At 41.8% G+C, this 14,868-nt stretch overlaps 1 protein-coding gene across 3 annotated transcripts in view; it reads left to right on the plus strand.

The window, feature by feature from the left end:
- kalrna (kalirin RhoGEF kinase a) overlaps positions 1-14,868 on the plus strand; it is a 189,886-nt gene that overhangs the window by 54,619 nt on the left and 120,399 nt on the right. For all 3 annotated transcript variants that reach the window (XM_039818007.1, XM_039818008.1, XM_039818009.1), the window contains exons 4-11: positions 1,710-1,902; positions 2,644-2,817; positions 3,126-3,209; positions 4,421-4,552; positions 5,665-5,787; positions 8,008-8,130; positions 9,867-10,058; positions 12,098-12,229. In XM_039818007.1, coding sequence (XP_039673941.1) covers positions 1,710-1,902; positions 2,644-2,817; positions 3,126-3,209; positions 4,421-4,552; positions 5,665-5,787; positions 8,008-8,130; positions 9,867-10,058; positions 12,098-12,229 — 1,153 coding nt within the window. The remainder of the gene's footprint in view (positions 1-1,709; positions 1,903-2,643; positions 2,818-3,125; positions 3,210-4,420; positions 4,553-5,664; positions 5,788-8,007; positions 8,131-9,866; positions 10,059-12,097; positions 12,230-14,868) is intronic.

Below are 14,868 nucleotides of genomic sequence, written 5' to 3' on the forward strand. Positions count from 1 at the left end.
GGTGTCTTCACAGATCTGTTGTGGGCCATATACATGTGTATATGGCCCACAACAAATCTGAAAATATGTATATCAATGAGTACGTTTACATGCACACCAATATTCCACTATTATTCTGAATACGACAATATTCAGAATTTGATACAGTTCAAGTAAACAGCATATTCTGTTGGATATTCCGAATAAGGCCTTTTTCCGAATATAGCATTTTCCAATTAACATGTGGGATATTCCGGTATTATTTGGGTTTTAGAGGCATTCTTTAGACATGTATACAGCGCATTCAGAATATGCGTCTCAATCGGGGTTTTCAACCGCAGTTTACGGCCTCTTGTCTGTTTACCGCTTATGGCCAGCTCTGTGCGTTGCTATGGTTGCTGTACACAAATCAACCAGCCAACAGTTTGCAAGGCTGCAGACCCACTAACAAGGAGAAACACAGCTACTTTTAAACATTATCAAAGACTTGGATATCAACAGGTTTTTGGATATGCGCACACATCGCTTTCAAGAAGCTGGTTGAAGGAATGAAAGGGGGACGCTGGTTTTCGCACGGTCCAACAATTCCTCCACCGACAACGACCAACTTTGAAAAATCTTATTTTGCACGGCCACATGCAAATATTCACTTTCATTAGCCATGTAAACAGCTTAGTCGGAATATCATCTTTTTTGGAATAAGGGCAAAAAAAAGAATATTATGTGCATGTTAACTTAGTGATTGGTTTTCCTTGCTTTCAGGGTACCAATATATATCTGATTGTACCAAATGTGAACAAAATTATTACTGAATTAATTTGCCAAGGTGATGTAAATAATGTGGAGCATTTGCATTTTGCATCTAGTGTTAAAAGAAGTTTCACATTTTGTAAAATAGGCTACACATGTATCTTGCAGAGAGAAGATATGGACCGCTCATATCTGTCCTGTATGTATAAGACTAGAGCAAGCAGACAGGTAAAGGGGCACTATGCAGTTGGGGCAATTTCTTCGCTGTTTTCGCTTTTTGTTCGCAGGTTTCTCTATAGAGCTCCCCCTACAGCTTCGGAATAGATATTTGGCAACACTGTGTAAAAGCTCGCTCGGTCAGTCTGTCATTTCCTCTTACTCTGTTCCTCCGACAATGCTTTCCTAGCTTTCTGGTTCTTTTTCGCCGGCTCAGCCATGACAGCTCGCCGGCCAAAAGTTGCAAGGGTGGTGTTTCTCCTCACAGGCGCTAGGGGGAAGCGAGACGACCACCATTCAACCCGAAAAAAAGTCATATAACCATTCCATTGACTCCGAAGCTGTTCAGTTAAGGTAAATTGAGCTAAAAAAAACGGCATTAGTCAAACGTCATAGTTCCCCTTTAACTTAGTTTAGCACAAAGACTAGAAACAGTAGAGACTTCAGGAAACCAGTGCTCCTGTCAAGAAATACTTAAAATTTTGTTTGTCAAAAGGCATACTATAAAAGGAAATAAGTTGCTGACTGCAAGCTCATGGCCTCTACTGCTTCCTTGTAGATCAGTACAGACCACTGCTGAGACTGGTTCACTGAAAGTTTCTTTTAGTAGTTACTCTGATGTAACAGTCTGGCAAGGATTACGCAACATGAATTCATTTTAGGACCTTCAAGCTATTCTACAAGTTCTTCTGAAACTCTCTATTGCCCTTCTCTGTGGTCCCTCTCCTCTCCCCCCTATCTGTCCATTCTGTCTCTCTTATCAGTGAGGATGTATGTAAACGTGGTTTCACCGTCATCATTGACATGCGTGGTTCTAAGTGGGAGCTGATCAAGCCTCTGCTGAAGACACTGCAGGAGTTTTTCCCGGCGGAGATCTGTGTGGCGCTCATCATCAAACCGGACAACTTCTGGCAGAAACAGAAGACGAACTTCGGCAGTGCGAAGTTCTCCTTTGAGGTCAGTGGGCTTCCTTGTTTCTCCCCAACATACAGTACCTTAGTCTCATTTCAGATTGCACAGCATTCAAGCTCAACATTGATCGTCACTGTGAAAGGATTGTTTGCTGAAGCAGGCAGTGAACATAAAAGAAATCACAGTACGTTCAACGTTAACAGCTGTCGTTCTATAACGTCTCACGCTTGTTTGGTTAAGTTTACCACCAGTTAACATCTCCCATGTAACATTACATCTTTTGTTTTTAAAAGACAAATTCCTGACAATCTTTAAAATAATTTATATTCTGATTTCATACATGCTATTTATTCACGTTGTTCTTGTCTTGTAGAAAACTAGCGAGGAGATATGTTATTTCTGGTTAAATACTTTGATTAAAGATAGATGGTTCCACTAACCACCTCACCAACATTGTTTGGTTCTAGTAAGTTAAGATGTTCTCTTTTGCAGGTTAAACAAAGTAAAACATATTTCCCAACACAAATACAGTACAGTGCACTACCCCCCCCCCCTGTCCATGTGTCCATGACTTCAGTTTAGCAGATAAAAGAGTTATTAGAGAAAGAGAGAGAATGTACTATCTACACACAATAACATATTTTGGTATGAACACCAATTTAAGATGAAACATCATCAGACCTGCATGGTGTCACTATAAACAAATGGGATTAACCTGGACGATCCGTCTCTGCTAAAAACCATGCATTTGGATATTTCTCCTGAATTTCTGTTTGTGTGTAACAGACCAGCATGGTGTCAGTTGAAGGTCTGGCCAAACTGGTGGATCCCTCCCAGCTGACGGATGACTTTGAAGGCTCTCTGGACTACAACCACGAGGAGTGGATGGAGATGAGAGTCTCTCTGGAGGACTTCATGTCCAACGCTGTTCACCTGCTGTCCAGACTGGAAGACCTGCAGGTGCGGGATGGACAGATAAATGGACAGATGAATGAATGGTCAATCAAGGGATGGATGGATGGATGGTCAATCAAGAGATGGATGGATGGATGGTCAATCAAGGGATGGATGGATTGATGGATGGTCAATCAAGGGATGGATGGATGGATAGATGGATGGATGGATGGTCAATCAAGGGATGGATGGATAGTCAATCAAGGGATGGATGGTTAATTAAAGGATGGATGGATGGATGGATGGATGGATGGAAGGTTTAAAAAGATTAAAGGATACATCCCAATATGAAAAAGTTGTACTGTGTGTTGCAGGAGCTTCAGTCCAAAAAGGAGTTTCCTGCAGATGTGGAGGGATCTCGTCGGTTGATAGATGAGCACACACAGCTGAAGAAAAAAGTGAGCGAGCTACTGTCAGAACAGTCTGATACAAACTGTAGACATCTAAAGGAATGGCATTTACATTAGCTGGGCTGAAGCTAGCTGACCTCTGTGTTAAACATAGGCCTATTTTGTTTACCTAATTGCGGTTTCTTTATTTAACCACGAATAATTGCTAACATTAGCTAAGGTCCTAAGTTGTAAGACTGTTGATTTTGTTTAGATATGCCAAATTGTAATTATATAAGTGATTATTGGTAAGACTGTTGAGTTAAATCTATGTTAGCAGCAGCTGTCACTTGTTCCCATAGCAACTCCAAACATCCTGGGCTGTAGCTGCCTCAAGCCAGAGAATAACCAAAGTGATATAACCAAAAGATGTATCATTTCGAAACCAAGGGGCTAAGCCAGCCTCCGCAAAGTGTACCTACTATGGAGCCATTTTGATGCTAATAAGCCATCACCCGCCGTTAGCATTCCACTGACAGCAAATAACTTTACATCTGAAGCGTTTAAAGACTCTTTGACAAAGACTATTTGTCCAGTGTTTATTTCTAAAGAAACACGGCAATGTATAAAAGGCTCCATTACCTTGTATCTCACGAGACTTTCTGTCGCACGGTAGAGAAATTACCATATAGTACAGGAGAAGCTCGCAGGCAGTTTCAACTTACATTAGCTGTTTAAGTTTAATTACTAATGTTAACTAGCATTTTAGTTAGCAATAATTAGCCTGTGCCTATGTTATTTCCCAACATATACCTACGCTTTCTGTCTCTGCAAGATTGGGAATGATTGAGATTTCTCTTGGCACAGCTACCAGAAGACTTATAACTTTCAGACAGGTTGCTCACGTCACATCTACGTCGTCTCTCTCAGTTGGAGGCTGCGCAGTAACGCTCACCCATCACCAGAAAAGTGCTTCTAATAGACTTCACTGGTTTACGTTGCAAGTCTACAGCGTCGCTTTGTCCATTAATTTGACTGTCTATGTTCAAAACCTTAATTTGTTTGAAAAAGTAATGAATAAATATAAAAAATGTTTTTATTTGACTGAAAGAGACAATTATATTGTTACTCCCAATTATTTCTGGGACAATTATTTGTACAGCAACATGTGGAATTGTTATAGCTCTAGTTAAACACATAGGTTAAACATCATTGTTCTCTCATCATTACATATTTGAATCATGTTAAGGCACTAAAGTCATTTTTGTACTCTCATGTAGGTGCTGAAGGCCCCAGTGGAGGAGTTGGATCGGGATGGCCAGAGGTTGCTGCAGTGTATTCGATCTAGTGATGGTTTTTCAGGGAGGAACTGCATCTCAGGCTCTGCTGACTTCCAGAGCTTAGTGCCCAAGGTAAATTCACTCAATATGGGAATATAGCCAGCTGATGTGACTCTAAATCAATATCATCTCTTGAAAATTCATATTTTATCCACGATACAGTAGGGGAAAAGAGACTCCAAACAAGCCCAGGGCTACTTGCTGTTTACATTCACACGTAGACTTTCATACAGTCATTTGACTGCTAGAATATTGTGAAGAAAAACTGAGATTTTACCCCCTTTTTCACCCTTTAGGAAATCTGGCAGTAAATACCAAACACAATGTAAGCAGAGAGGATAGAACAGTCACTTTTACTAATTATGAAGACAAATCTTGAGGATTTCACTAAGTGATGCTCCTACAAAACCAACATTCTGCATATTTCATCATTGTGAACACTAAAGCACACTATCCCAAATGCATGATGGTCAAGGCCCACAGCTCATTAGCGTCCCTCATTAGGGCTATTGAGAAGTCTTCGCTGCATGCCAGCTCATTAGCCGAGGGACTCCACAGGAAAAGCTGTGAAAGAGCTCAGCAAGTTTCATTGCACAGGTTGTTTGCATAAAACATTACAAAAACAGAAAAATGCATTTATATGAATTATTCAGATGAATGTCTACAGGTGAAGGATTGACAATTGAGAGGTATGTCCGGGAAAACCCTAACACGACCCACTGGTGCATTTCAATGGACTGCAAATAAGCATAACTCTGTCGGGGATATCAAAGGATAGACATGATGAAATATAAAAACAAACAGCAACACAAATCTGTCACTGTTTTTGTTTGTTTGTTAAATTAGATTAGCAAAACAGAATTTTGTGGTGGTTAGAGTGCATACCAAACTACATCAATGGCTGCCAACTGGTGATGTTAACTGATGCAAAAATGCATCTGAACACATTAAACGTGTTACAATTTGAGCAGGAAAATTGGCATGAAGCATTACACACTGGGATTTCCTGCAAAATATAGACTAGATGTTGTATTTTGGGACAGTTAGACTTACCATGAACTGCGTCATGTTTCTGTGCTTTTTAAAAAAATTTTTTAAAGAAAACAATCAAACCAGTTGAACTTCGCTCCAAGACATCATAAAAAAAGATCATCTAACAATTCTTAATTCTTGCTTTTTGCCAGGTGGCCAGTCTGCTGGATAAGCTCCACTCCACAAGGCAGCATCTCCATCAGATGTGGCATGTCAGGAAGCTGAAGCTGGATCAGTGCTTCCAGCTCCGCCTGTTCGAACAGGACGCCGAGAAGGTGAGTCATGCCCACGGATATTTTGTAAGACCCGGATGCAACGTTAATGGTTGGAGCCCCGTTCATTGCTCAGTGGCGCATCCGCCAAAAAAAATGTTTCTAAGCTTCTGGCTTTACTTCCGTGACATGTGACCACTGATTATGCGCACTAATGTTTCTCCCATAAATTATGGATTTCCCCCCATTGGCCAGCATTGTAAAAGAGCTCTTTTACAATGTTGGCCAATGGGGGGAAATCCGCAGAAGGGCTGAGCGCTGTATGTGGGGGCCTGGTCATACTTGAACCTGATCAATAAATGAGCAGAAATGATCACAAGTGGCTGCGCGGTATCGAGAAAACGCAACTAGCGTGATAAAGTTGGATCAGCCATTCTGTTTACTGACTCTTCTTATCATCCTGAGAAAGTGGAACCTAAAAATAAGTTAAGAGGTTAAAAAAAAGGTTGAGAGCATAATATTTGCTAACAATTTCTCAACCAAAATAACATAATATCCTCATATTTAATTGAATTCTTTATGTTCATCTTTACCTGTCCAGTTTTCCATCCTTGTGGATAGTTTCATACAGTATTTTTCACTCTCTGTCCTTCTCACAGCCTGTTTGTCGAAACAGAGGAACACAGTTAGCAACTAATCCAGTGGAAAATCAGCCAGCATTGTTTCGCCTACACCAGTTAAGGGATTAGCTGCGGTTGTGACTGAAAGCTTGGATTCCATTCATAATTATCATACCAGCCTGTTTACACCAACACGCAAAACTATTTCACTTTCATTCCAAAATGCTATATATAGAAAGATCACATTCTGATGTGAAGGGGTCAGTATTTAAGGTAATACAGGTAATTGCAACCTCAGGAATGCTTTTATTTTTAGTAAACACCACTCCTCGGCTAAAAGAAATACTGCACACTGGCCGGTTGCTGATATCTGCACACCGAATAAATACCAATATATTCTGGGGAATAAGCTTATAGTTTTAAAAATGAGCCGATGGATCCAAAATGGCTTCAACCATGTCAACACCCGTAGCCCTGCCTCTTGCTCACAGAGCTGCATGTGTTTGGTAGAACCCTAAGCGTTGTTGATGGGAGTGCAGCTTGTACTCTCACATGCACGCATAACACACACACACACACACACACACACACACAAACACAAACATAGACGGGCGTCAGCTGACACAGTGTGTCATTCCAAACAGAAATCCACATGCGGGAGCGGTAAATATTTACAGTAAAGCAAACAGAGAGAAAAAAGAAAAACCGTTTTGTCCACATCAGTGTTATCTGTTATCACGCTGAGGAACCGCGGGGGTATGTGGACGCGTTTACACTGTGGGAAACACTCGGCGCTCGGAGCGGAGCCAGGGAGCCAGTCAGACCTGACGAGGCGTTCGTGCCGTGGAATGATGTGGTAACCATGGTAACCACTCGGCGCCACAACCCGGCCTCCCATCTGTCTGCAGAGATTGATTGAGATGGAGAAGCAAGCGTGAAGGTTGTCCTGGCCTCTTAGATGAAGACAACAAAAATGACTTTCATGGTTTCAAAAAGGAATATTCTTTCTTTTTTTACAGCCTGTTTATGTCATTTTGGCCGCAGTTTCTCTCAGCCATGGCAACGTTTCACTATGGTTTTACTCACCCGACTTTATTTTAGATACACAAGATCAATCGGGGCAGCTGCTTAAATAAAAATGCTAGATGTTATGAACTTCAGTACAATCAACTTCAAATACATCGCGCAAAGGCTTATGTCAAAGAATAAAATATGGTTTTAGGAGTCGCCAACTGTCAGTATTTGTGTCTGGTAATGACACAAGTTAGATCAATTAATAGAATCTTTTCTTCTCCACACGCTGAGGAAATTCCTCAGTGTTTTAAGTTCATTCTTGATCTTGGAAACAGTAAGCTGACATAGAAATTTAACCTCAAGGTCCAGTTACTAGCTTTTCCAAAGCAACACAGAAAGCTATAACACTGTCAAACATCGTTTGAGTTTAAGATATCCTTGTAAATTGATCAAATGGTCTCTCACATGTGCTCTCATGGCATATGTTTTCTATTTGTTCCTGATGCTACTCAGTTCCAGTGCGATACAAGAAATGAATGTGTTTCATAGTTTGCAATGTTGTTAATGTTGTTGTTGTGTGTGTGTGTGTGTGTGTGTGTGTGTGTGTGTGTGTGTGTGTGTGTGTGTGTGTGTGTGTGCACGCGTGCAGATGTTTGACTGGATCAGCCACAACAAAGAAGTGTTCTTGCAGAGCCACACTGAGATTGGCCGAGGATACCAACATGCTGTGGAGCTGCAGACTCAACACAACCACTTCGCCATGAACTCCATGGTAGCTAATGTCATCAAAGCCATAATTCTCACACTAACGTCACTGTAGATCACAGCCATACCTGTCAAGTATCCCGTTTTGGCCGGGAAAGTCACGTATTTTACCCTTCTTTCCCACCGTCCTCCCGTATTAGTATTTTCCCGTAAATCTCCCGTATTTTAACTTGCGTTATTAAAAAATAATAATAGCCCGGGCCCGAGCTGAGTAAAAAAAACAACAAAAAACATTCCCAAACTGAGCTCTGTCACTAGCCTCGTGATAACCTACAGTAGGCAGTAGCCTACTACAGCATATATCTATGCCTACTACAGGTACTGTAGGTGGCAGTTGACGCAAGGTTAGTGTGTGAGGTCAGATGATGAGTGACAACCTTATATACTGTCTATGGTGACAACGCAGGGAAAAAAAAGAAAAAAAAAACAGACGGATGATGGACGCTACGACAGAGACGGTGCGCTGCCAAAACTTATGAAGGCTTTACTATGCATTCCCCATAGCAATGCAAGTTCAGAAAGGGTGTTTAGCATGGTACGAAAGATTGTTACAGAGAATAGGATGACGTTAGACAACAGAACTGTTTGCACTCTACTCTCATGAAAGAAAAAATTAACCGCTCTGGCCCCGCCCACAAATACACTCCTTCCAAAACAATCTTAAAGAATGCAAAGTCTCAACAAATTTGTACAATAACTCACTAAAAGAGTAAAGAAAAGTTATGTGAAATGAAAAGAAAAACTGTAAAAGAAAAGCAATATGAAATGAAAAGAATGTGTGGAATGAAAATAAAATGTAAATGTAAAGACAAGCAATGTTATAAATTGTAAATGTTTTCAGCATTCTGCATCAAGTGGTGATTTTAGCTTTCTTGTACACCTGTCTTAAAATGTAAGGGATACTGGAGCTTGGTTGGGGTGGTGGGACTGCTCGCGGTGGGCGTCTGAAAATTTCCCTTATTTTCAAATCCAAAACTTGACAGGTATGCTTACAGCAGAGATAAGAAGCGGTTACTATTAGATTAACACACAGCCACGCTCTGTGCGAGCTAACCTGTTCATCTGCCCAAAGTGTTAACTACACTCAGAATATAGCGATGTAGTTCAATTAGCTTATGTTGTTTGGAGAAGCAGACAGGAGTACCGACACGGAAGCTAAGCAATGTCCTGCTGTGGACGTGGGCAGCGGCTAAATGTATTTTAGACCCCTAAAAAAATCTATATCAGTTTAGGTGTAAGCTATATTTAGAATATTGTCACTGTTTACCTTGCCGTCAGACAGCCATTTCTGACAGGGAGCTGAAGCCACCAGACTCCTTTGACAAAAACAGTAATTTTACCTCGCAGAACACGGGAGTTGCTGGTCTACCGCTGCCTCGATCGGTTAGTTACTTAGTGTTATTCAAACTATCCCTTTAACTTAATAAAGCTGCTTTGATGGTCAATGAGAAGAAATCTGTAAGATTTAGCAAAAACACTAGTACAGCAAAGGAAACATACAATAAATTGTAAGACATTATTGATCTATTCTTACATATTTGAACTTCTAAATTAAATAGAAACTAACTGCTGGATTGTGTTGTGACGAAAAAAATGTAAGTTTTATAAAAGAGTTTTATAGAAACAACTAGCTAACAGCACTGTTCATTTAGTTGAGTTTTTACACACAGTAGTCTGTGTGAAATGTTGTACCAATGACAGTAGTACCAACAGGATCAGCATGTTTTTCTTTCTTTTCCCCAGAATGCCTATGTAAATATCAACAGAATCATGTCGGTGGCGAGCCGCCTGGCAGAGGCCGGTCACTACGCCTCCACACAGATAAAACAGATCTCGAGTCAGCTGGATCAGGACTGGAAAAGTTTCGCTGCTGCACTTGACGAGCGCTCCACCATCCTCGCCATGTCGTCTGTCTTTCACCAGAAGGCTGAACAGGTGAGATCAATAGAAAAAAGTCTACCCAAACGTCTTTGAGCAAAGCTTTTCTACTGAACAAATCTGTACCCAGCTAGTATTAGGTGGAAACTAGTCTTGCATTACTGGACCGTCCACCACAGCACTGCGGAGCAGGGTCTGGTGAGTCCACACAATATTCCGGGATGGGAGAAAAACGTGCTCTGGTTTATCGGCGTTTCTATTATCCAATCCCAATCGTCTTGGCCGGTGCTAAGCACCGGGAAAAGCCGCGCTGCCTCTGCAAAATAGCCTCGGGAAGGAACTTGTTTTGGTAGAACATGTGTACGTTCAAAAGTTGTTTTAGTTGTGCAACAGAAAACTCAGATTGGACAGATAGTCTAGCTAGCTGTCTGGATTTCCCCTGCAGAGATCTGAGGAGCAGTTAACCATAGTCCTCAGAAATCGTCCGGACTTTAAAATTACAACACAAAGAAAGAGGATAGTCCAAAAATAATTGATATCCGGCCGAATTTCCGGCGTCACCGGAGCAATCCCAGGACTAAGTGGAAACATGTCGGACATGTTTGTGGGAAAAATGTAACTACCCTCTCCTCCTAAACTGATGTAAGGACTTCCTCTTCACTTCTCTGCCATTAGTGGATAAGCTGTGAGACTGCTTGTGCTCGGTCGCTGATTTGGCATCTATCTAATCTAGGAATCTCTCTGCTGCAGACACATGTCCAGAATGTAAAATGTAAATGGGACATTTTCAGCATCTGATTATATTTAATAGATCAAACTGCTCTACTGCTGATTCTTGGAAGGTTGACATGGCAACAGATGGGACTTGTTTGATTCCTGCTGGGCCCTTGACATTAGCTACAACACATTTTGAGAGAGCTGGAGATGAAAGACCGAAAGAGGGAGAGCGATAGAGATGGAGAGAGAGAGAGAGAGGGTGGTGGGAGAAGAGCAGGGATCGGCTGAGATTTAGAAAAGAGCCTGATGAAAAACAGAGAAACAAAAACGAGTCAGGATGAAAGATGAAACACAAGATGGGGAAAGAGACAAACGCGAAAGAAAATTGGCAAGACTACAGAGTGAACGAACATGAAACGTGAAAACGACAGAGATTTAAAGAGAGAGAGGTAAAGGCTGTCTTCATTTTTGCAGCCGCATTAACTCTGTTAGTAAATTACCTCAAAACTAACACTAACAGTCATTTATACTAATATATATATATATACTGTATATACAGTGTCTCCTGCAGTGGGGAATCAAAGGCAGAGGGACCGTCACCGCAGCGTTCGCTAACGTTAGCTTCTTGTCTCATCTGGGGTCTGATAAACAGTAAATTCATCAAATTCAGTGTCCACAACGCTATTTTCCAATGAGCTGTAGCTTTCATATCTCACGGGAGCCGCGTGAGTGCGGATTTCATGTTTGTGTTTGTCACTTTGCCTAAGATTGAGTGACAAGTGTACTCGCCCTGCCATGACTTCCCGAGTGATGACATCCTGTCACTGTTCCAGTTGCTCACCCTAAAGGGGGAGAGAGAGCGGATGACAGTTCGCTTGAGTTCAGTAGAGCACACGGCGCTGGAGAGTCGTGTAATTACGACTTTATGACTTTTCATAAACAACTGAAGGAGAGGCGGTGCACGGTGTACATAGCGGAAACCCTGATGTGCGTCGGCCCTATTTCTGATATTGTGGCGGCAGAAATTTTAACATGGTGTATGTGTGTATATATATATATATATATATGTATGTATGTATAGGGGATTAAATGTAAGGATGGCACCAGAGGAAAACCTTGAAGAAAACATAAAAAATCAAATCAATCAATCAAAAAGGTTTATTGCTTAGGTTCTTAAAGTGTTTTTTTTAAATCTTGTGACCCAAAATTGAATTTTAGTGTTCTACCAAGGACCCAAGCTCATTAATGCATAACCTCTACATGTATCATACATTACTACAATGTTCTACTATCGGTAAAGGCAGAAACATAACATTGTGAAATAAAACTGAACTAAAATGTATAGGACAATAAATGTGTGTCCGTGTTTGCTTCCTCAGTTCCTGTCGGAGGTGGAGGCCTGGTGTAAAGTCTGCAGTGAGGGGGGGTTACCGTCCGAGATGCAGGAGCTGGAAATCGCCATCCACCGCCACCAGAGCCTGTACGAGCAGGTGACCCAGGCTTACACGGAGGTAAACCAACAGCACAGCTAACCACATAGTCTCGTGTTGCCAGACCTTCCTCCACAGCGCTGCGGAGGAGGGTCGGATCGGTGCATAAAGTTCAGTACTTTCTGATACCGGCACCAGCATTTCAGGCCATATCGAAGGCTTTTCCCGATACTGGTATCGGAACATCTCTAGTTTTTAACACGTGCTCTCTCGACTTGATGCATTTCTTTAATGAGGTGACAGTATGTTACAGTGTTGACAGGGTTCCCTTTAAAGGCCTTTTTGTGGTTGTGTGGCAAATCACGCCGGACCCTACGCTGTAGCCTGACGTGCACCTCTCGAAATATGTTAACTACACGTCGTGGCGATGCACGTCTCTCGGCCGTGACTTCGTAGCGTCGCATTTCCCCCCCGGCTCATTTCCTGTTTCTCCTTCTCCATAAACGACATGAAATCAAGGAGAGGGTGAACTTCTCCTGCTCCAGATTTCCCACCGTGGTCAGAAAGCACAGGGGAGACACTTTGTTCCTCTCCCTGTGACTCTAGAGTCGCTACTCGCTCCGAAGCTAATCGCCGTCACTGTCTCACTTCTCCCTCGCTCTACCACACACTCCCCACGCACACACATGCCGGCTCGACGCACACACCAGCGCACAAGTATAAACATCAGGCCACTTGCGTAGGCTACGGCGAAAGCTCTGCGTGGAGCCTCCGCAGAACCCTAAAAAGGCCTTAAGTTAACTTATAACATCACGTTCTCTGTTCTGTGTCTACAAACATCTTTTGAATGCTTAAAAGCAGAGAAGATGGAGCTGCAGGTGTCTCTGCCAGGCGTGTGTGCGCATGTGTGTGTGTGTAGCGGCGTGTGCTGAAGCTGCTCTTTGCTCGGTTGCGTTAAGGGGAGGCAGAAACAGGGTCTGTAATCTTTGCAGAGCGTTTGTTTCATCACTGGTTCAAAAGAAACAAACCCCATCATGCAGTTTGGTGTTCTACCTCCTGATCAAGGCAACAGCATGCATTAGGCCTAGGTTTGGAATCATCATCACAGCTAACCGTGTTAAGAAAATACTGCTTTGCATGTTTTCCTTGTGCATCTCATTATGTAAATTTCCATTTCTTTGTAAGTGGCAGACCTGCGGTTGAACAGCTCAGGAGCCAGAAATCTTCCTGCAAAGGCTCCTTCTCAAGTAAAAGCAGCAGTGCTGAAACAATTAGTTGATTAGACGTCAGACATATTTCTTTAAAATGCCCATAAACATGGACCAGCACGATGCTTAAACCAGCCCACAACAACTGAAATAACTATCACTCTAAACAGTATTTTGAAAGGTTCATTATGGTTTTGTTTTTAATGAGCTTCCCTGATAAACAGGCAGGTTTATTTGTACTAGGGATGCACAGCATATATATATATATATATATATATATATATATATATATATATATACAGTACAGGCCAAAAGTTTGGACAGACCTTCTCATTCAATGCATTTCCTTTTTATTTTCATGACTATTTACATTGTAAATTCTCACTGAAGGCATCAAAACTATGAATGAACACGTGGAATTATGTACTTAACAAAAAAGTGTGAAATAACTGAAAACATGTCTTATATTTTAGATTCTTCAAAGTAGCCACCCTTTTGCTTTTTTATTAATAAGGGAAAAAATTCCACTAATTAACCCTGACAAAGCACACCTGTGAAGTGAAAACCATTTCAGGTGACTACCTCATGAAGCTCATTGAGAGAACACCAAGGGTTTGCAGAGTTATCAAAAAAGCAAAGGGTGGCTACTTTGAAGAATCTAAAATATAAGACATGTTTTCAGTTATTTCACACTTTTTTGTTAAGTACATAATTCCATATGTGTTCATTCATAGTTTTGATGCCTTCGGTGAGAATCTACAATGTAAATAGTCATGAAAATAAAGAAACACATTGAATGAGAAGGTGTGTCCAAACTTTTGGCCTGTACTGTATATATATATATATATATATATATATATATATATTTATATTTTATATTTTATTTTAATAAACCCACTCATACCCCTTTTCCACCGACAAGAACCAGGTGCTGGTTCAGAGCTAGTGCTGGTTCGGAGTTGGTTCGACTGACGAGCCTCCAAAGAACCGGTTTGCTTTTCCACAGGTCTTACGTCACTGTATACGTCTCATCTTTCCCAGCAACGTTAGCGCGGCGGCGCCAAACACAAACACACCATCAACAATGGCGGACGTTGCTTTGCTATTGATGTTCATGGCTTGGCGGACCTCCATCGGCATCCAAACTCGGCGGATCCAACGTGTTCGCGCGGCTCGCCTTTATAGTGCAAGAAAGCAGCTTGTTTCCTCCTCTGACCACTGCTGGTGGTTGTTGTTTAATCACGTCCATGGTGTTTATCTGCTGGTTCAAAAATGGCAGTCACAAGTTTCTGTTCGTCTCGTTGGTCACGGTAACCCCGCCCCCAGCCGCTGACGTAAGCGGTTGTTACTTCTGGCCCAGCAATAATTTGGTGCTACTTAAGAACCACTTTTACTGGTTTGGAGTTGGTGCTTTGGTGGTCGAAAAACAAAGAACTGGCTCTGAATCAGCACCAGCTCTGCCTTGGTGGAAAAGGGGTATCAGAGATTCTTTGTGTTATGGCCCTGACACAC

This window comes from Perca fluviatilis, chromosome 12, assembly GCF_010015445.1.
Source record: "Perca fluviatilis chromosome 12, GENO_Pfluv_1.0, whole genome shotgun sequence".
NCBI lineage: Eukaryota > Metazoa > Chordata > Actinopteri > Perciformes > Percidae > Perca > Perca fluviatilis.